The sequence below is a fragment of the Pinus tabuliformis genome, chromosome 1_1 (assembly GCF_031772625.1).
Source record: "Pinus tabuliformis cultivar Carrire ecotype Pingquan chromosome 1_1, CPIR1, whole genome shotgun sequence".
NCBI lineage: Eukaryota > Viridiplantae > Streptophyta > Pinopsida > Pinales > Pinaceae > Pinus > Pinus tabuliformis.
The window spans coordinates 83,668,278-83,692,501 of NC_142297.1; the positions used below are offsets into that span (position 1 = coordinate 83,668,278).

Here is a 24,224-nt window from a genome sequence, read left to right on the forward strand (position 1 = left end):
CAATCATAGCAGATATATGGATCAAAGTGGAGGAGATAGGAGCCTTGGACCCCTGGAAGATGCAAGCATTCCGCCATTTCCACAGGATCCAGCACGTGTAAATGAATAAGGATCTCCATGCAGGCCGCTGATCCGACCACCATTTGAAAGCATCCTGAACAGAAGAGAAAATCTGGTGAGAAAAACCATATGAAGAGGAAAGATCATACCAGATGAGGGACGATGCCGGGCATTGAAAAAACATATGGACGTTTGTCTCGAGCGCTTGACAGCACATGGAGCATCTTCCGGGGCCTGTCCAGCCTTTCCGTTGAAGAACTTCCCATGTGAGGTTCCTGTTATAGAAAACCAGCCAGTAGAATAAAAGTGCCTTGAGCTGAACTGTAGACTTCCATAATTTGAAAGGAAAAGGGGGACCAGGAAGTTGCGGGAGAGAGGACGAGACGGTTGCATATATGTCTTTGACGCGCGCGAGCCGGCTGGAAGTCCCCATCGACCAGACTAATTCATCTTTGAAACCTGTTTGGGAAATACCTTTCCCTTCGAAACAATTAACAGCAGCAGACCATGTGGACCGAAGAGAAAGGGGCAAGCCAAGGTCATCCCCATCCCTCCAGATTGGCGAAGAAGACGACCAGGATCGGATCAATTTATTCCACGTAAAGATCCCCTTCGAGTGTAGAAATGATATGAGCTCGGGGGTGAGCGAAGACTCCAGTCCATAAATAGTTGGGTCGATACCAAGTAGGATGCCAGAACCGGAAAAAAAAGACCATTTTAAGAAAGACATAAAGAGCAGCCGAACCTTTCTGAGGCTGAGCCATATGGCGGACCCTATCTTAGAGCCGAGGGACAGCCTTCTGAACCAGTGGGCGATCGGCCTACCTTTCAAATATTTTTGCTTTATGATTGAGCTCCAAATGCCGTCCCCAAAGATGCCTCTGTGCAAAGACTTACATAGGAGGGCCATGCCGAATGACCTCATATGTAATAGGCCCCAACCGCCATCCCGCTTCGGTCTTGTGATGGAGACCATTTTTACCAAATGGATTTTTGATTGGTGGGATTTACCGCCCCAAAGAAAATTAGCAGACAGAGAAACAATTTTTCTAATTATGGAAGCCGGGAGGAAATATAGATGAGCCCAATAGACTGCAAGATGAGAAAGGACGGATTGAACGAGGATGAGCCTGCCTCCCAGCGAAAGGAAACACATCTCCCATCTTGAGATCTTGTTATAGAATCGGTCAATGAGCCATAACCAGTCCTGTTGCCGGTTCCCTTTTGGTTTGAGGAGGAAACCCAAATATCTAAAACCCTCCATTATAGATGCCAGATTAATGCCAAATAACGCGGCAATCCATTGAGCCAGCTCCTGATTAGTGCCATTGTGATACAACATAGATTTGATCTTGTTTATGACCAACCCTGTTGCTGACTGAAACTTCAGAAAGATCTCATTGAGACAGAGCCAGCTAGATTTTTGAAGCATGGCACAGATAAGGATGTCATCAACAAACAGGTTGTGAGAAAGAGAGATATTCTTACAGATCTTGATCGGTAGACATCGCTTGTCAGCAACAGCTTTGTTGATCTGTGAGCTAAGAGAATTCATGACAAGGATAAAGAGTAGGGGAGAGAGAGGACAGCCCTGTCGCAACCCTCTCTCCGCCTGAAAAAAGGATGATGGGATGCCGTTGATGATAACAGAATATGACACGTTTTCGACACATGCCATCACCCAATTGATTCCTTGCGTCCTCAGTCCAATTTTTGCAAGAAGAATCCTGAGAAATCCCCAATCAACACAATCGTAAGCCTTCTCCAGATCAATCTTAAGAAAAGCGGCATCAGTGTTTTTGGATGAGACAGAATATAAACACTCCTGTGTCGAAGGAACTGCATCAAGAATGTTCCTGTTCGATAAAAAAGCATGTTGATCCTTGGAGATGAAGGCATTGAGAACAGGTTTCATTCTCTCAGCGATTATTTTTGATATAATTTTAAAAAGGATGTTGCATAATGCGATGGGCCTGAAGTCCGCAAAGGAATCGGAGCTCTCCTTTTTGGGAATTAAAGCAATGAAAGTCGCGGTGAAAGCGTTGTTTATGTTCCCAGAAATACGAGTGGCATCCACCATCCCCAATAGGTCTTCTTTAAACATATCATAAAAATGCGCAAAGAACTCGATCGACTAGCCATCTGGTCCGGGACATTTGTCCTTTTTGAACTTCTTGATAGCGCCATGCAGTTCCTCTTCGGAGATGGGTTTGAAAAATTGAGAATTAGCCTCTTCATCAAACATAAGAGGCACTTGGTCAATCGCCCAGAAGACATCAGATATATCAGTCATCCGCCGCTTGTATTGATTCTGAAAATACCTCGTGGCTTCCATCGAAATTTCATGCTGGGAAAATAAGAAGCCTCCGCTACCATCTTGAATTCTCCAAATAGAATTTTTGCATCTCCTTGCATTTGCAAAATGGTGAAAAAACTTTGTATTGCGATCGCCCTCCTTGAGCCAAACCACCCTGCTTTTGAGTCTCCACGATGACTCCTCCTTTTGCAATAACTCTTGTTTCCTTTTCTCCAGTGATCTGAAAAGAGTTTTTTGTTCAAAAGATAGGCTGTCGAAATTGGCTGCATCAGAGAGGGCATTTAAATCCTTTTTAATGGCCATTAGATCCTGTTTATCCTTCTTCTTCTGTTTAATCGACCATTCCTTTGCCACCTTCCTTAAGGATTGGATCTTTTCACGGAAGGAGGAGAAGGAGAGCGCTTCAGACTGCTTTAATTCCTTCCATCTCTTTGTTATGGCTTCATTGAAGGATTCATCAGACAAATAGACCCTGTTAAATTTGAAGGAGTAGCCCAATCTATGTTGAGGTTCCAGCCAGTCAAGAAAAATGGGGCGGTGGTCCGATGTGTGGTCATTTCCAGTTCTAGCAGCTGGCATACCCCATTCGGCAATGATACTAGCATTAATGATGAAGCGATCAAGTCTCTTGGCGATAAAAGCTGGACCGGATCTGCAATTATCCCATGTTGGAGTCATTTTACAAGGAATGACATCGACTAAATTCCTGTACAGAAATTCGGAGCGGAGTCTATCAGCAATGGAGTCATTCTTTCTACAGTTGCCCCAGCATTCGTCTGAGTTTAGAGTGGCGTTGAGATCACCAGAGATCAGCAGTGATTCAATGTCTAGAATCCCGGAAGCAAATAACAAGTCCCAGAAGGATGACCTGTTCTTGTAGGGTGCATAAATGTTCAAGATGTTAAGCATCTTTGATTGTCCCCTGACATTTGCTGAGATTAAAATGCCTGCACAACATTTAAAAGCTTTAGCTTTGACCCATGTCGGGTCCCACAACACAGCCAGACCACCCGACAAACCTTCAGCATCAGATGCAACCATGTACCAGGACGAAAACATTCTTCTGAAAAAGTCTATGGACATTTTGCTAGAATGCATTGTTTCCTGAATGAAAATAATACGGGAGTGAGCTGATACAAAAATCTCCTTTAGCGCCAGAAATTTAGGGAGGGCGCCCAAACCCCTGATGTTTAAAGAGGTCAAAAAGGTCATTTTGAAGACTGACCAACCATACATGCTCTAAGTGGCCGGGGGTCAGCAGAATCTATGACTGGGACTTCGACCAGGGATAGGTTTGTAATGCCATAATCAGTAGCAATTGTTCTGCCCCTGAAATGGCGGCTTCCTCCTTTCTGCTTCTTACGGACTGTTATGTTTTTAGCTGAGTTGGGGCTGATGGACTACACACATTACCAATTTCATGAATCAACCCGTATACTTGGACGATAAACCCGTTTGAGTTTAGGATCGTCCTCCAAGTATTATGGGGACACAAAGAAACAATTGGCGACATAAACCATATATAATTCTTTGATGGGAAGGAATTTAGACCTTTTCAGCGTGTACCAAAGCATGGACGTTGGTATTACAAAAAAAATAATTCACTGTACATGTGTTGCATTTGCGCATAGAAGTGTTGATACTATAGATAGATGAAAATTTTCACACATCTTGTTTAATATGAAGCTAGAGTTATGTAGTGATATGTCATTTCTTATTTATATAATGATTTATGTGTATGCAGTTTTTAATTTATTTAGTTATGATGTTATGTATAAAGAAGAAGTTGAACTTCCTCAACTTTATATATATGGAAAATTGATACCTAACTATTTGCAAAATAAAAAATAAGTCTAAGTATTTGGAAATTAATACCAAATTATTTCATTTTAGTTTTTTATTTCAAAGTATTAAATCTTAATTTCTAAGTGTAATTTTATAGATTGTTCTTAATTGAAGAAAAATATGACGTTTTGATAATATTTTTTTTTCTTGAGCTCATTAACAAGCTTTTTTTTGCAAGAATTACTTTTAGCTATCTTTTTGCAAAATGATATTTGTGTTGTCTTTTTGGTTTAATTGTGTAGTGATATTTAAAGTTATTAGTTTGATATATAATTTATTTGCCAAAACAAATAAGTAAAAAGTTAGAGCATTTTGACATTTTCTCCACTTTGCATCATATTAACGAACAAGAATAGAATAGATAGTAGAAAATGGTATTTCATGCTTATTAGTTTTCAAGAGTTTTATTGTCTATGCCATAGTCTCACAAAAGGTTCTAATATGAGCTGCATTGTAAAAATAATGTACATATATTGTAATCTTTGGAATAACAAAACAAAGAAGTGACTAAGTCTAAGGACATGGATTGTAGAGCTAGAAATGGAGAATTCCTGGTAGGGATGATACAATTTATTGTGCAAAAAAAGAAACTTGAACTTGACGATATGCGTTAAAGGCTTAGTGGTCCATGAAGTAAAAGGGATGGTATGTGAAATTAAATGGTCTTAGGAAAATATTTAGGCTCATGCGTGCTTGAAATAATACAAGGAGCAAAAGGGAACAAAAGTTATGGATTGAGTGCAAGAGTAAGGATGCAGTAGTAAGGGAGGGACATGACACTTGTTCGAAAAGAAAGAGAGACATTTGGAAGAGATGAGGTGGATAGAGGGCCAGATTCAGTTTTACTGCAGACAAAAAAGATAAATATTGTATGATTTCCATTTCCAATTAATGGCTTATGCCACAATTGTCATTGTAATAGATATGGATAAATAACAAGTGTAATATGAGTTGTTTTTAATATATCTGTGATGCATCTAACCGATATTTTCCTAATTTATATATTGATTGTGGTTATCATTATACATGGGCACATGTGTCCTATGATTCTATGAAAAAGTAAATAAGTTACTATAGTAAATGATAGTAATGACAGAGTGTTTAAAGTTCACACAAAGAAGAGGCCTATAATAGTTTTTCCTAAATGCTTAATGATATCATAAATAATTCAATAAATGAAGTTAAGAACCTCAACGATCCATTCAAATTGAAAAACAAAATCAGTAAGAACAACTGGTTTATGAGACTCTTTATATTAATGTATAAATCTATACCAAAGACGCTTTGTTTGTATAAAACTTTAGTTGGTCTTAGGAGTTGGCTACCTCAGTGGTTGGGATGGCTCTTTGGAGTTTTGTTGCTGATGTGGAAGCTTTGTGTGGTATGTTTCCATCGATTCCACTTCCTTAAGGTCACCTAGGAGGTTGAATCCCATCATAGTAGCCTCTCGCCACATATTTACCTCAATTGGTCGATTACTTGGGTAGATGTGGGAGGAGGGTGTTATACTATGCTTCCTTCTTAGCCTCTTCTTTCACTCTATCCCTCTCTCACTTCTCTCATTCTCTCTCTCCTCTCTCTCTCTTCTCCCCACTTTTTATCTCTCAATTTCTATTTACAGATTCGTATATTTGTCTTTTTCTGCTTCTCTCACTCCCTTTCTCTACATATATTCCTCTCTCCCCCATCACACACACTCTCTCTCCTTGTCCTCTCTCACTTTCTATCTCCACCTCTCTTCCATCTCTTCTCCCACTCTCTCTCCATCTCTATCACTCTCCACCCTCTCTCCCCCACGTCTCTCTCTCTCTCGCTCTATGTGTGTGTGTGTCTCACTCTCTCTCTTTGTCTCTCTCTTCTTCCCCCTCTCCCCCCCATGCCCCTTTCCTCTCTATCTTCTTATTTGTCTCTTCGTCTCTCCACCCCACTGTCTCCCCCCCCTCTTTTTATCTCTCTCCATTCCCTCTCTCTCTCCCTGCTCCTTCCCTCACTAAGTCTGTACTTCATAACAACTCTCTTTCTCTCTCTCTCTCTCTCTCTCTCTCTCTCTCTCTCTCTCTCCCTCTTCTTCTCTCTTTTTATCACTCTCCATCCTTTCTCTATCTCCTTCACCCTACTCCCTCCCCCTTCCTACCTTAGTCTACAATTCACAATAATACCCCCCCACCCTCTTTCCCCCTCACACTACTTTCCTCCCTATCTTCTTGTTTCTCTCTCTCTCTCTCTCTCTCTCCATATTTACCTATTTCTCCCCCCCGCCTCCTTTAATCACACTCCATCCTCTCTCTCTCTCCCCTCCACCCCCCTCCCTCTATTTCTCTATCCCTCACTCCCTCCCTCCTTTAGTCTGTAATTCACAACAATCCCCCTCTAACTCTCTCTCTCTCTCTTTCTCCCTCTCCCTCTCTCTTTTTCTCTCCCCCCTCCAACTTTGTTTCTAAGTCCACCTTATGTCCTTCTCTCTCTCTCTCTCTCTCTCTCGCTGTCTCCCTCCTCACTCTCTCTCTCTTTCCATATCTCTCTCTCTCATACACACTTCTCCTTCCTCTTCCTCTCACTCTCCATACTCTTTTCTCCCTCCTTTCAATCTCCCCCTTACATTATTTCTCTATCCCTCCCTACCTCCCTCACTTAGTGTGTTCTTCACAAAAACCTCCATCTCTCTCTGTATCTCTCTCTCTCTTTCTCCTTCTCTATCTCTCCCTCCCTCACTTGCTCCCCCTCTCTCATTCTCTTCTCCCTCCCTCACTTGCTCCCCCTCTTTCATTCTCTTCTCCCTCATATCATCTCACTATCGCTCACCCTTCCTCTCTCTCTCTCTCTCTCATCCACACACACACACACACGCATACACACATTCACAACACCCCCCTCCAAATTTGTCTCTCTCTTCCTCCCCATGTCAACCAAAAATATCATCCTTCCACTCCCTTCCCGACCCTCTTCCCTAATCTCTCACTTCTTTTTGACTCTCACACACTCTCTACCCTCACCAACTCATTCTTTTCCACATCTCCCTTTCTCTCCCTCCTTGGCACCTTTATCCCTCCCTTTCTCACCCTCCCCTCCTCCTTAAACCCACCACAACCAATTCACACTAACTCATTCTTCCCCACACCCCGCTCTCTCTCTACTTTTCTCCTTCTTTCTCTCCTTTGGCCCCTATATCCCCCCCTCTTTCACCCTCCCCACCCTACAAAAACCACCTCAATGATCTTCCATGTATTAAAGTCACCAGCTACATGAATGTGTGCAAGCTCATAGTACTATAAGTGTGCATACATTCTTGACACCAAGAACACACATGCATTATTAATGTACACATATTTTTTGGAATTTGAATATTTCTGAGTAGGAATCAAACATGCACGACAACTTGGTTAATTTGGATATAGGTTCATGATCATGAATCTAGTGGTTTGCACTGCAAAAACATACAAACATCATAATTTTTGAAATATACCCATATAGAGTCTACTATCTATCTATCTATCTATCCCTCATTTATTTTTTAAATTAATAGGTCAAAATCTTAAAATACATCCCTCGTTTATTTCTCTTATGACTCATAAGGGCGTTCACTATTTGGGAAAAAAAATTATATGGTGCACTAGAGGACTTTAAGACCTATAATGTAAAAAGGGAAGGAATGTTTGATAATTGTAAGACCCTTTTAAGTTGTACTAATAGAGGGCCTTATAATTTCAAAGATATAATGACTTCCATAAATTAAAAATATATAAAATTAAGATTGCAAATTTTGTTGTGCAAAAGAACAATATGTTTTCTACAATTCCACAAGCTTTTATAGCAAGATTCCATCATTTAGATAGTCAATCGCTAGAGAAATGGAAACATGTACATTATATTTTGTATGAAAAATAATATATACCAGTTTAGAAAACTCAAATTTCACATAATTCCTGTAAATAAAAATTATATACTTGAAAAACCAATTCATAATAAATTTGAATATGTATATATATGATTACATCTCTAATTATCTTTCCAAATTAACATAATGTTATTTTACTAATTTTATATTATAACACATCATCAATGACCATCATTAACTTACATCAACTCTGTTATTAAACTTTACTAATAACACATAATATTATTAAAAAATCTTAATATCAATACAATTACTAAATTTTAAATCTTATTATTAATAAATTTTAAATTTTAAACCATTTTGGAAAAAAAAAAAACCGATTTCTGCAACTTCCGGAAAATTCTGGAAACACTCTCCTAACACATACGGCTTACCGAGACTAAATTCACGAACGATAATAATATAATAAAGCATGTGAGACTTAATAAGTTCATTGATTGATGTCATATTATAGCATATCTAGACTTTGAGCGCACATGGGAAGTAGACTTGGACATAGTCACTATATTTGACAATACCAAGTTCGTGATCCAATAGTGTATTGGTGGACGTACCCGCCTGACCCTGGCATCCATTACCATCCCCCACGGCCCACCCCCTTGACTTTGGTGGTAGTGGAATTCTGTCACCACTATAAGCTCTACACACTAAGTCACCTCAGAAGCTACACATTGCACATGGTATATATTCTTAGCCAAAGTTAAACTAATCCTACTTTTTGCTAAAATAAAAATAATAATAGATTCCAACCACTGAATTTTTTAAATAGTAAACCCTAGCAAAGCTCTAAATAATTTCCAAGTTTTAATTAAAAAATTCACGGCATGGTAGAGCGCAATGTACGATAATACAGAGACTGTAGAAAAAACGATGGGTAGGGTGCATACCGGGAAGGAAGCTATTTCTATGCGTACTTTAACCAATTGATTCGTAGATTGATCCTCCTAATGCTGGGCTACAAGCTTTTCGTACATTAGTCTTGAACAACTGATCATTACATTAATCTGGAACAACTGAACGTCCCTCTGCATGATCTGCATACATACCTGCAAATTGTGAGAGCTGGTCCTGTTAAAAATAACCAAATAATTTTTTTTTGCATAAATCAATTACTTGTAAATCCAAACAATAAAAGTAAAAGTTAAAGATATTGGATCAAATCAACAATAATAGCACTCACATTGCATGAAAAACTCAATTGACCTCAGCAGGTAGACAAAAAGGTTGGCTCATCTAACAGTGGAACACAAATCTCAGGCTGATTCGACTCTAAGAAGCCGGGCGTTAATTGAGTTTCTACTCTACGACAATTAAATTAACTTGATCTCCAATTCTGGACTCCAGAATGCAGAAGCGATATGCCAAGTGGACATATAAATGATATAGAATTTTTCAATCATGAGGGACATAGACTCATTAAATGATATAGAATTTTTCAATCATGAGGAACATAGACGTTTGTAGTAAGTGGATAATTGACTGGGCACACGCTGGATAATTGAAAACTCGACTTTTTCCAAAATCTCGTCTCATATGAAACGATTGAACGCTATAAGAATGCTGGAATCGTCTATGTTTAACAGGTTCGGAGAGACATATTCAACTGAATTGAAACGAGAGAAGAGTTCATTTATTTATCACCGTTGCAGAGATCCTGTGATAGGGCAACAAGAATACAAAGGTTTCCGAAGGTATCAACAAAGTTCACCATCATCGCCAGCAGATCCACAGATTGTTAACATGGCTTGCATTATAGCAGTGAATTCTCCCTCTATACACAATTCTGGTATTGAGATATGGGCAGCTTCCCCAAGGAATCATGGTTTCCAGACGCCCAGGAGCAGCGGCATCCACGCAAATTGTGTGTGGTCTCCGCTGAGGCCTGTTTTAACCATCAGGGACGAAAATATGCTGTGGATCGAGAGCGGGGATAGCCAGGCCAAGAGGCCTTTCCCTTCTTGTGTCAATGTCTCGGAGGATAATGGTTCGAATGTCCGCAGGTTCCCTTTGCCTGCTCTCAAAAGGAAACGACCGCAGAGGCTGGATATTCCGCTGCAGCTGTCGGGCCTAAACGCGCCGTGCCCGGCAGTGGAGCAGCCTAAGGAGGTGAATGAGGAGGGTACTCATTATGCAGTTTCGCGCAAAAAAGGTCCGCGAGAATTGATGGAGGATACCCACAAAGCCATTGTCAATGTTCTCGGTGATTCCAGACAGGCCTTTTTTGGTGCGTTCGATGGTCATGGTGGTCAGAAAGCTGCAGCTTTCACTGCCGAAAATCTTGGGCAGAATATTGTGGACGCTATGCACAGCATGGAAGATGAAACCGAGGACTTTCTTAAGCAGGCCGTTAAAGCTGGATACTTAACAACAGATGCTGAGTTTTTGAAGCAGGAGGTTGGCAGCGGTACTGCTTGTGTGACCGCTCTGATTAAAGGTGGTAACTTAGTGGTTTCCAATGCTGGGGATTGTCGAGCAGTTATGAGCAGAGAGAGCGCTGCTGAAGCCCTTACATGTGATCATCGAGCTGGAAGGGAGGACGAGCGACAACGGATAGAAAATTTGGGAGGAATTGTGGAGCTCCGCCATGGAGTTTGGCGAGTTCAGGGATCTCTGGCTGTATCTAGGGCAATAGGGGATTCACACTTGAAAGAATGGATAACCGCTGAACCAGAGACGAGAAAGATTGAAATTACATCTGATTGTGAATTTTTAATTTTGGCATCAGATGGGATCTGGAATAAAGTAAGCAATCAGGAAGCAGTGGATATTGCCAGGCCTTTCTGCGTCGAGAAGCAACCTAATTTTTTACCATTAGCAGAAGGCCCTCTGGTTGCTTGCAAAACGCTTGTAGAAGTAGCAGTAACCAGAAAATCTCAAGATGATATTAGTGTGATGATAGTACAACTGCCACATTTTTGCATGAAAGAGATTTAGACAGTGTGAGGTGAACCGAGCGGAGGGATACCATCAACAGAGTAGACTAGTTACACCCAGCTGACCCAACATGGGTGTTGCAGACATTAAAACGATCACACCCTGTACCGGGTCCAATCCCTTTTCACTTTTCACCATCATGTTTAAGTTTCTCAAGGCAAGGCCATAAGAATTTACTACTGCATTTGACATATACATCTAACATCATATAAAAAAATTTGGTGGCAGTAATAATTATATGTTGTTATAGGGTAGGTCTAGTCAATGTAGTTTCAATTTTACTTTGAAACTACTTCAAAAGCAATTGTTGTTGAACGCATAACACTCAGTGAATGGAATAAGTTTTAGTGAGTACGATGGGATTTGGAGTTTGCATACATCACTAATATTAATTTTTCAATGTGGATTGAAACAAACTAGTGAACTAGGTAGAAAGAAGATTACACTTTAGAATAAGTTTCAGTAAATATGGTCCATAATCCAAGGACTTAGAATCTAAAAATTTTATCAATATGGATTTTTATTTGGGATAATATTAGTTTTTTGCAATTATTATTATAATGTAATATATTTCACTACATTAAATCACAAGTATTAAGACATTGTTTCAAATCCCTTGATTTATCATCTGCTACAACTATTGTGAGTTTTAGAATGCAAACAATTTATCAATATGGATATTTTAAGTAGGAATAATGTTACTTTGTCTTTTGCAATGATTGTTATAATAAAATATATTTCACTACATTAAATCATAAGTATTAAGACATTGTTTCAAATCCCTAGATTTATCATCTAATACAACCACTATGAGTTCTATCTCTATTAGAAATTAAATACCATACTATAGAACTAAAGTAGATACTTCAAACAATGAAATATTCCGTCATAAACCCTAACTCACTTCAAACAAAGAAATATTCTATCATGCAACCTAACTTTAACCGAGAGAGAAAAACATTTTACTATAACATTGCCAATACATTTCACTTGTATTGTTGGTCATATCACAATAACAACAAATTAATAAAAAAGATCATTGTGAGTAGATAAATGACTCAATGTCTCAAACTAATAGTAATCACTTGAGAATGCTTCCAACCATTATAAAAATGAATCACAATATGACTATATACAAAATTGTTTTGTTGTCTAATTTTTAAATAAGAGTTATTGTGAATATAAAAATATATATGGTGCCTATGTATGTATATAGAATTGTCCCACTACATAGGAAGATGAAATGGGAGTGAACAATGATATAATAAATACAAGAACCATTTACGTGAATGCTAACAAAATCTAAATAATGCAATAGCATGATTTTAGCTCATGAAATCCAAAAGCAACTATTAAACACATTGAACTAAAACCATACACCTTAATATAACCACAATATATAGTGAGTCACCCTAAAAACCCAATCTCACGAAACCAATTTGGTATGGTAATAATCAATATTTATTAATCAACAATTTATGAAAGTTTTGGTATTTTGTCTCTCTCTTGGATTTTACAAATTTGTTTACATCAATGAAACCAATCCCTTACTCATCTTGTTGAACAAGCCATTCGAGTTTTCTACAAAGAGGATAACATTGAGATCTATTGGGATAGCTAGAAATCCAAATAAACTTTCCCTTTTATTTTCCACTTTATCTCTTATTTTGTTAATTATTTACTTCTTACATTGGCATGTCAAAAGTCCTTGTGGCAAATGGCTAGATAACTAATTCAAGGTGTGCCCATCACACCCATAATTGCAACCTCCTACTTCATTCACATTTACTATTTAAACTAGTATTTTGTAGCCCCATCCTCTATAGTCATTTCACTAACTCTTATTCCATAGAATATTCAAGATCTTTCATAACAACAACTTCGCTGAATTTTCAGTAACTTCCACAACAACTTCTGTGGCCTCTTCTTTTGCTAATTATTTTTCTTAATCTAAGTCATGATTAATTACTATCTATTTTCGATCCATTTTAGATTGCACATTCCCATTGGGAGGCTTTTGGTTTTCAAAAAGTATATCATTAATGAGATCGAAAGACATGATCTCCATTTACTTTTCCATGTCCATCATTCCATCATGAAGAAGATAATTTGTTGTTTTATCGTCTACTACTATTTTTCTATTATAGCATTTATTCTTTCTCTTCATTTATGTGATTTGACTAAGTATATGTGTTACCTAGGGAATTTTTGGGGGCAAAATTTTTCCAATTAGCTATCTTTTGGCTATTAAAAACAATCACCCATTTTGGTAAAAAATTGCCTATTTTTTACAAAGATATGAATAAATTGATAATATTCACCAAACTTTTCCCAATTCTAATAGTAAATTATATGCTTTTCAAATTTGTGTGACTTTTCAAACCAAAATAGTCGCCTAGAATATGATACAAAAGTCTAATATTTAATTTCATAAAAGATACTATGTTACCTCCCTTCATAAAGTGACAATTTTTCCTTGCTATAGAAAGTAGCATTCCTACTGCATAGGTGTATTGGCCACCAAATATCACTTTATAAGTGTCTAATAATGGTATTGCACAATATAATTCATCAAATAGTTAGCATTAGTGTAAAATTTTATTTTATATCTCTAAGTGATTCTGATAAAAGATTTTCGTTACAACCATGCTAGTAAGATTGGGTGCATTAGATCATAAATTTCCTGAACCAATCTCATCAACTAATGTTTCAAAAATCAAATTACATTAAGAACCATTTTCAAACTGACAAAACCTTTTGATCCTTTAGTTAAAATTTGATTGAGAATATTCCATGGTTATCTCCACTCTCTTTTGGCTACTACAATGTGGTGAAAACTATGGCTTCATCTAGATAAAAGGTGATTTCTAAGTGGGAGGTAAAGTTTGCTTATATACCAGCAAATAAAGACTTCAAGGTGAAGGTAAAAATCTCAAGCCAATTAGATATGGTCCTTTAAAAATCTTGGAGAGGATTGGTAACAATGCTTTCCAATTAGATTTGCCACCTTATATGAAAATTTATTCTGTTGTGAATGTGGGAAAATTGATATTGTATGATCCTCCAATGATTAATGATCATGAAGAGAATGTTCAGATCCCAACTATTGAATATTTTACTCCTAAATATTTAGATGAGTAATAGGAAGACTCAATTCTTCACAAGAGGATAAGGACTTCACGTAGAGGCAACATGGAGTATCTTTGAGTTGGGCTCAAAGGTACCAATCCAAATAATGTAAAGTGGGCTGAGATCGAGAAATTGAGGGAGTTGTACCATCATTTACTTATTGAGTTAAAACAGAGTTTTGGTGGTCCAAAAGTTTTGAGTGGGGAGGAATGATCCAGGGGATAAAAATATGCTAAAAAATCAAAGTGCTCAAAATAACTCAAAGCTAACATCAAGTCATAGTCCTTGTTGTTCTGATTCCAATGATGCTTGAATCGCCTCAATACGACATTGCATGTGAAAGTTATCACATTTTGAATTTTTTGACAAACAACTAAAAAAACAACTTCTAGAGTTGATTGGGCAGGGCATATAATGATGTAGCAATGATGTTAGCAATCTAATTGTCCAGGTGTGATGGCCACACACGCCAATCTCGTTTTGACACATGGCATATCATATAGTTTGAATTGACATAGTTTCATTGGTTGAGATTTTGGTTTGGTCAATTAGGAGGCACCACGTGGCCCAATTGGAGGGTACCACATGGCCCTCAGAGCTCGTGCAAAATTTTGTTAACATTTTGACCGGCCTCGGTGGTGTTTGACCCCAAACCTAATTTTAACTAACCAAATACCTTATTGCTCTGCCAACTATGTTACTCAGTTATAAATGGTGGGCCATTTATATTTATTTGGATATGTTTCTATGGTTTCCAGTGGGGGAAATTGGTGAGCTCTTCCGACCGGCCTTGGCCCCCAGTAATATGGTAAATCATATGAATGTGGTAGAAGCAAAGTGGGGCGGGTGGGCACATGGCTCTAGGCCCGATCCATATGGAATGACCCACAATTGAGCGTCGAAGCAGAGGGGGAAGATGGTTAGCCCAACCCACAGTCCCAACTGTCAACCATAACCAAAAGCGGAACCACCAACCAAGGGCTATGGAGTAGGGCTAGCGCGTGGCCTCCAACCCGCAATTCTATGACATGTAATATGACCAGGAGCACGAAAGCAAGTGGGTGCATGACCTCTGTTTTGAGCACCTAGCCACATTGAACCCATATGATTGATCCTGGTGGCTAAGAATTGACACACAACCTTTATTGGTACATTTAAGTATTCGACAAATTGCATAATTTTTGGCAAAATTTTCGTTGCTCTCACGCTAATTTGTTGCATGGCGGTTTTGACAAAGGAGGAATTCGTTGCTTGTTTTTCCAGTTTGGTCATTTTCCATGACTCATAATAGTGAAATGGAAGAGGCATAAATTTGCCCTTTTTTTTACCCTTTTTAAGCCCAAGAAGAGCCTACACAAGGGTTTTTGGGCGTTTTAGACATAGTGATAACATTATTTTTGTGATTTGAGCATTGTATGTTGATGTAACTTACATTTTGGGCATATTATCTATAGGGCCAACATTAGAAGATGGACTTGAAGACATTTCCCAAGAGGGGTGAACTTCGTCATCAAATTGTTGTTTTGTGATGATACATGTTGTCTATCTCTTTCTCTGGTTAACGCATCGTCCTCTCCATTTCTTGGGCAAGGCAATGGTGGAATAAAGAATTTCACTTAATCATGGTCCCCACGCACTTTCGTACAACGCGGGTAAAAAGAATGTCCAGTATGCAATTTCACTTAAGGATTTCTGCTCTACCATGGGTATGACTGTTAACACTAACAAAACAAAAGCTATGATTATCAAATCCAAGAAGGACACTTATGCTAATTTTATGTATGAAAATAATAACTTCGAGGAAGTGAATTCTTACAAGTACCTACGAATTGATATTCATCACAAGCTCAACTAGAACTATAGCATTGAGAAAAGGATTAATGGGGGGTGGAAAACTTATTTTGGTCTTGAAAATAATTGTAAAATTGCGAACCTCGTAATGTGGGATAAAAAGATGTTCCTCTTTGAAACTTTAGCCATTTCTGTTATCTTATAGGGATGTGAGGTTTGGGGTTGCAGCATCTCTAGAGAATCCTGGAGAAATATTCAGCAAATCCAGAAGCATTTTATAATATATAACCTGAAAATTAAAAGTAATACACCCTATCCTATTCTCCTTATAGAAGTAGGTTTTTCCCCTATCGAGAGCCTAGCTATGATTAGGCTTTTGTTGTACAAGCACAAACTCAATAACATAGGAGATCATAGAATTCCTAAGCTAACTTTAAATTCCAGCCAAAACCACCTAAGGCTCAAACGGCGGTGGTATAAAGACACAAGGGCCTGGTTAAACAATTGGGAGATCAACGAGAATGATGCATTGCAAAACATTAATAACATTAAAAATATTGTTACTTCTAAGATCAATGAAAAAATATGGTGTGAGAAAGATTTAATGGCTAAAAGAAAATTAAGCTATTATAAGAAGGTCATCAACTCCACCCTAGAAGATCAAAAGTATATCTCTATTTTAACTAGCTCAAAGAAGAAAATTAACATAGCGAAGAATAGAACGAATTCTCATGAGCTCCATAGTGAAACAGGTCGTTGGGCAGTTCCTAAAACACCATGGATGGAAAGTATCTACCGTCTCTGTGAGAATAGGAAAATCGAGGATGAAAACGACTTCCTCTTAGACTGCCCCTCATACAACCAGATTAGATCTCAGTTTCATAATCTTTGTCGCATTACTGACCTTCCTAGCCTTTTACGATGTCAAAATTATAGTGAGCTCGGGGTACTTCTCTCCAAGCTTTTTGAGCATAGGAATAAAATCTTAAATCAAATTAAATAATTTCTTTCTTTCGGTCCTTCCTAGCATTTTACGATGTCAAAATTATAGTGAGCTTGGGATGCTTCTCTCCATACTTTTTGAGCATAGGAATAAAATCTTAAATCAAACTAAATAATTTGTTTCTTTCGGTCCAATAGACCAAAGTTTGGTCTCAGTGGATGTTAAGCATCATCATCGTCATCATTTATTTAAAATTAATCTTTAATAAGAAAGTGGAAAAATATTAATTTTTTTTAAACATAAGTTACTTTTTATATATTAAATATTTTCTATATATAATTTTACTCTTAATCAAACAATTATGTCATATTAATATTTAAGAATATGAAATTTAATATTTTTAAAATAAATTTAATATTTTAAAATGTAGACAAAGTAATGAAAATATTGTAATAGTTAAATTAGATATTATAATATTATAATTCTTAAAACCTAAAATATAATTTTCCAAAATTCATCCAATATTATAATTCTTAAAACCGAAAATATAAAATTTTCCGAAATTCATTAATGGAAGGATAAACTCCATTACTATTATTATTTAGAATTTGTTTTATTTTTATTTAAAAAAAATTATAATAAATTTTATATGATTTTAATATGAAAATTTTATCTCTGTTTGGGTAGTTTATTTTTCTTTTGCCCATACAGTAAGGTGATGGGTATATTGTTAAGTCACTTCATGAAAAATTTGTATGAGTTTTTTTGGTGATTTTGAGGGCTTAGATGTTCTCTATATCGAGATTTGAAATTTTGTGGGAAAATTTTCAAACATATTAAAAAAATCTTTGAGTGATTTTGAGAATCTAAATGCTCCCTATATCAAAATTTCTCAAACTAAACCTAATTTGACAAAAACAAAAATATAAGATTTTTCATAATAAAATGTTTTGAAATAAAATTATTACAAATATCATATAAGTGTAATAATTTAAATTTTGAAAAATTGAAGAGATGGCTTTCTTCCATTAAAGTACACATTTTGATTTCTTGATTGGTTTCTCTTCCAGTTTTGAAGTTAGTTCGAGAAAACTTGAAGTTAGCATGGACTTTGGTATGAACAGATTGGGCTCCATGTTTCTGAAACTCCAACGAGACGAAGGATGAACGCAGTGCCGTTCTTCGTATTATTATTGACAATGGCTCTCCCGATGTGATTATTCATGGAATTTAAAAACAAGGTTATTGGTTAGCTGACCATGTTAACCTTGTTTTTTTAAATGCAATTGTCTTATATTTTAGAGATACTTTGATGGTATAAATTCGACACATTAGAATTATATTTTTTTCAAATTAATCAGATTTTATACTAAATTTATTAATGGAAAAATTATAAAACCATTTTATTAAAAATATCACATTCTAAAAATAATATTACCACAACAAAATTAATAAAATATAAATAAATATAATCTTTGACATTTACAAAATTCAATGGAGTAATGTATAACTAATTATTTTGAACAAAGAAGGCCAATATATGTTGGAAATTGATATGTATGGGTAGGTAATAAAATTTCAATTGCATATTTAGGCTTCCCCGTAATTAATTTATATAATATTTATGGTGTTTCATAATTATGGAAAAAGAAATTTTTAAGTAATATTTTGCAAATGAAAAATAAAAAAATGATATGTTTGATATATTTTAGTTGTTATATTTATTGAAATTTAGTTTTATATTTTTTATCAAATTATAATTTTCTTTAAATGTGTTTTTAAATATATTAATGAATTTAATAGTTTAGAATATTTTTTTATAGACTTAAACTACGTAACTCGAACAAATTTTTAAATAAACTTAACCCAAAAATATAATAAAAACAAAACTTAAAACAATTAAAATATAATTATATTAATATCTATACTTATTAATTTTTATTTATTATAATCATGTAAAACTCAATTATAAACCATATAATAAATATATAATTACATATAATTAAATAAATACAAATAAAATTGTTAAACTCATTTTTAAACTTCAAAGTAATTTACAATTTTTTTCAATATTTAAAAATGCACCCAAATTTTGATTTTTAAATTTTAACTTATAAAAATAATATATAAACAACATAACCTTCGTGTAAATACTCTTATCATTTGAAACCCTAGATATATAACAAAAATAAAACCAAGATATGAACCAAACATCCCAGCAAGTAGATGTTGATACTTTATAGAATCTTAAAATGAAGGACATGATTAAAGAGCTAGAAGAAAAAGTTAATAGCCACCTCAACCTAAATAGTGTGGCAGGTATATTAGATATCAAACCAATTAAAGATGAAATGGAAAAATTGATAGAATTAGACCATGAGCGTAACAAAAGGGCCTTGAACTTTATAGTCTTCGGTTTTAAAGAGGAAGTAGATGAGGATACTTTAGCCATAGCCCAGATAGAATTACATAATATATTACAATTTGAAACAGCGTGTCTCATAGAAGCAACAAAATTGGGGAAACTAACTGAGAATAAAGAAAAGATGATCCGAATAAAGGTGAGCTCCACTGACCATAAGTATGACATACTTAGTAAAACCTCAAGTCTAAAAGGAATGAGAAAATTTATAAATGAAGATCTCATTCCAGAGGATCAAGCACAATTGAGAAAGAAGGTTCAAAAGGTAAAGGAAGCTAAGAAGAAAGGAAAATGGGCAATAATCAGAAATAGAAAAGCCATTATTCGAGACAAAAACCAAAAAGATAATAATAAATAGCAATTCAACATGCTCCAGATTCTTCCTTGGAACTGTCGGGGCTTTCCATGGAACAAAGGCCCCAAGCTAAGTTGTATCTTGAATGATGTTGATAATATTTTGCTTGTTGAAACTTGGGAGCACGAATAATCTAAGGTCCTGTTGTGGCCACCAACAACCCCCCTCCTTATTTAGTATTAGCAATAACGCTAGGTAAGTGGGGATGCTTAGTAAAAAATTCAAAAAATCAATTAAGACTTATGTATTTTACTCCTTAAGAAACATCACATCGCAGAAAGAATTATAAGTCATTTCCTTATGAGTAAAATTGATAAATTGCGAGATTGCGACGCGAACTCCATCGCATCGCATGCATTAATATAAAACTCACGCTGGAAAACCTTGAAAAGCCGCCGATATGCGATATCGCATATCGCATCTCGCAAAATTATATAAAAGATACAAAGCGATTTTGCGATACAGCGATTTTTGCGATTTTGTGATTTTGCGATCCGCAATCTTGCGATAGCGCGATCAAGCAAACATGCGATATTGCGATACTGCAATAATGCGATGCCGCGATACAGATCGCAGAAACATTCCATCGCAAACTTTCCTGGCTCAATATTCAAGAAAAAGTTTTTCGTAAACCAAAAAGCTGGATACGCGCTTTAATGATAGTCAATGAATTGTACACCAGTTTGTGGTAAAAAACTATTTTGTGTTGTTCGAAGAGTCAGTTTACATCAAGTGGCATGTTTTTGCATATCCGTATCACTTAAAGCTTTCCTGTCAATTTTTATCATTACTCTCTCCTCATTTGTGAATTGCAGGAACGAAAAATAAAAGTTACACAAAGCAATATGCAGGCAGCTATGAGGAAAAAGAGTAAAACTCCAATGTCTAAAGACAGAGACAAGACGCCCGCATGCAACAGAGCCGCAGATTTACAGCATGATGTTAAGACATCCATTGCAGATCTTTCTTTACAGCTATGGTCGAATAAGTATTCAATGATGCTAATATCAACAGGCAGGTTAAAGCTCAAGGTCAAAAGCTCACAAAAAAGCGTTATTCTCACAAGTTTTGAAACTTTGTACCCAATAAAGAAAAAGGCGCAAAAGGCGAAAAACACACTAGAAAGGCCCGGATCAAAGAACGGAGGCAGTTTCCGATAGCTCTAATCGCGCATCGCTAAGAAAATTATTCAAAAAGCAAAGTCTCTAACTGCTCAGTCACTTGTAAACCCAGAAAGCGCAAGAAAGCAATGGTAAAGAACAAACTGGAAACATAAAGCTAAAGAAAAGGCAGAAGCAATCCAAAGGGTTAACCAAGTTGAACTGAGGCTATTACTGGGCATACGCAGTAAATCCACATAGTCAGAAGATGACTCTCGAGTATATCATCAACCTTGCTGAAAAGATGGTGCCAGCTCTTACCATTTCTGTTTGCTTAGCTCAACTAAAAGCGGAAGACAGTCAGCCGACTCTCCCAAGCAAATGCTGAATGCTTACAACATTAAGGAGCAAATGCAAAAATAGTTAGATATTAGATTAATTTTTAGAAATAGTTTAGCTTAGAAAAAGGGCGGTCATTTAAACCGTATCCTTACTCTGTGTAATTAAGTTATTTAGTTAGTAGTATTTAAACCCTTCTCATGCATTTAGAGAAGGGTCCAGAAATTTATCAAAAACTTGTCCTCAGAACATGCACTTTTGCACCCTCCGAGGAGGTTTTGGTGAATGAATGGAACAGGATTTGTTGATTTTTGCATTTGATATCTGCTACTGATGTTGCACTTTTGTACTCTTAGTAAATGTTAAAACAAAGAGAGATAAATCATTGTTGCTTGAAGCTTATGAGTAGGACTAGTCATAAATGGTACTTTTATCTCTTGACCATTTCTGCTTATATGTTAAAGTGATATACAATTTTTAGTTATTTATGTATTATTGCATGAATGCCTGAGTTATCATTTGGCACTTTTGTATGGTGATAGCTATTTACTTATGCTTAATATATGAATAGCTCATTATGTGATATGTTGTTCACAACTGTTTCGTCTAACTTTTTATGCGAAATAGTTCATATTTATTGATTTCTTTTCTTATAATCGTTGAATGATCTTTATTACCAGTTGTTATTTGAAATCTCTTTAGATCGCATAATAAGAAGAATTACACCCCGGGTTAGTATAGATTTAGATGTGTTGTTTATTAGATTACAATAGGATTAGATTAAGGTTAGAATTAGAATATCGTAAATAGGACCTGTTAGATCAGCAACATCAAATTCTACACACACACACTCATAGATTGGGAAACTGGTCCCATTATCCCCAGTCGGACCCGCTATACCAAACGAATAAGGAGCTGCCAACCAAGGTCTGGACCGGGTGAGTATCCCCCTTGTTGTCGACCTGATTTTCGGGGCTTCAACATATTTGGCGCTAGAAGGAGGGCATGAACTATGAATGGCAAGTGAATCTAAATCTGAATACCATTCTGAGAGTAAATCGCCCTCACCATCTCCCCCAACTTCTCTATTACACTTAAATCTAGAGTTAAAAGTCGCTCGAGTATCAACCGCTACTACATTCCCTGATATTTCAGAACAATCTACAGTTGAACTTCCTGAAGTCGAATCTCTGATTCACAAACTTCAGCGATTTTCCATTTCTCCTCAGAAGTCTGATAAATCTCAAGGCAACGTGACTTCGCAGTATAACCCTGCTCATCCCCTGACCAGGCTAAAGATTGAAAAGTTTGGCGTTCAGCCAACCGAATTACCTCTTCCCACCAGGAAAAGAGCAAGGAAATCACCTAAAGAGTCCAACAACGAGACTCTTTCGTCAACGTCGTCCATCTCAACTTCTTCACCGTGAAGTCAACCATCCACTCCACCACTCCAGATCATCGTCCATCCGTCCACCGAAACCCCCACAACTCTTCCTCAATCATCTACAATCGTAGTATCCTCATCCTCCCAACCACAGGGATCATCTTCTGCACTTTCCTCTGTTAGCAGTTCAGCAATGGCCCAGACTCCATGGAATAACCCTGGGGCAGTCTTAATGCCTGCACCCTTGAGTCAAATACCGGCCCATCCTAAGAAATGGCTACCTAAATTTAATCCTGAGGCAGGCATGCTAGCAGAAGAGCACATAAACAACTTTATGCTATCCATTAATCTCAATGGGGTTACTAATGAGAATGTCGTTGTTCTGATTTTTCCTTATACTCTGCAAGGAACAGCCGGGTCATGGTATTTTTCATTACCCTCTGGATCTATCACTAGTTGGGACATCTTCCAGGAACAATTCCTAACCAAGTTTGGTGATGACAGATCTACGACAACGTTACTCAATGACCTATCCAACCTTAGAGCCGAAACTAGAGAGCCTATCAAGGATTTCAATTTACGTTTCAACAAAATCTTTAACAAAATTCCTACTGCTTCCCAGCCTAGCGAAGAAGTACGATGTGAGTGGTATATCACCGCTCTACCATCAAATATAGCAATCTTCGTGGACAGGGCCAATAAAACAACCTTAGCCGATAACATGAAAGAAGCAATAGCAGTAGAGAAACGAATAATAGCCCTGGAAAAGAAATCCGCGATAGAGGAACATAAATCCAAAAAAGTCACCTTCAAAGAAGACTCCAAGAAGAAACAAGCAAAAGATCCATTTGATTTGGAAGGATTGCAGAAAGTTCTAAAGACCATGTCCAATGAAATGGTCGACATTAAAAAGCAAGTAGCAGAAACTTCTTCAAAAAGGCCCTACAGAGCTTTTAAAAGAGGTCCTTCAACGGATGCAAAGCCACCCAATGCTATCTCAAGTGCTGAATCCGAAGAAGAGGAAGAGGAAATTGCCACTGAAGGGCAGACTGATGAAGAAGAAGTTGTGGAAGAATGTGGGATTTCATCCTCCCACAAGAAGAAGATCAAGAAGTATTTCCAGTTAGCACACGAAGCAAAAATCAGCTTGATCCTCCCCAGACTATCCCTAAGCCAAAGAGCGCAAGCTCTGCAACAAAGGATAAAGTCGCAACAAAGAAAACGACATCTAAAGCGACTCAAACTAGCCCAGTACAAACAGATGAAACAACTCCATCTAAAACACTGATCGTGTCGGATGAAATGGAGTACAATATTATAGAGGATATGAAAAACACTAGGGCTAACATCACCCTTTACGAACTTAGCAAGTTGAAACATCAACAGAAGATAATGATGAAAGAATTACATGCTGTGCCAGTTGCACCTTTGCCTGCCGCTGTACTTTCTCAAGCCTCCCATAACATGGGAAGACCTCCAACTAATGCGATTGATAAGATTGATCCAAATGACATCGCTTTAATTGGAGGAAGATCAAGATCTCACACTCCCCCGTTTCTCCTTACTTATGAAATCTTCAATAAAAATGTGCATAATTGTTTGGTAGATTCTGGTGCTTCATCAAATATTTTACCCAAATCCATATGTGCCAAGTTAAATGTTCAACCACAGAAATCCGTTGTGCGCATAGTTCAGCTAGATCGATCTCAA

At 36.8% G+C, this 24,224-nt stretch overlaps 1 protein-coding gene and 1 pseudogene across 1 annotated transcript; one reads left to right on the forward strand and one right to left on the reverse strand.

The window, feature by feature from the left end:
• Positions 1-2,194: 2,194 nt before the first annotated feature.
• On the reverse strand, positions 2,195-3,460 carry LOC149211722 (uncharacterized). Its single transcript, XM_089388465.1, has one exon. It carries the CDS (start codon positions 3,458-3,460, stop codon positions 2,195-2,197), a length of 1,266 nt encoding a protein of 421 aa, XP_089244591.1.
• Positions 3,461-9,674: 6,214 nt separating this feature from the next.
• LOC149211723 (putative protein phosphatase 2C 2 pseudogene) lies at positions 9,675-11,051 on the forward strand (annotated as a pseudogene).
• Positions 11,052-24,224: the final 13,173 nt, after the last annotated feature.

Coding starts and splice junctions, on each gene's coding strand:
- LOC149211722 (XM_089388465.1), bottom strand. CDS start 3,460: ATGTCCATAGACTTTTTCAGAAGAATGTTTTCGTCCTGGTACATGGTT.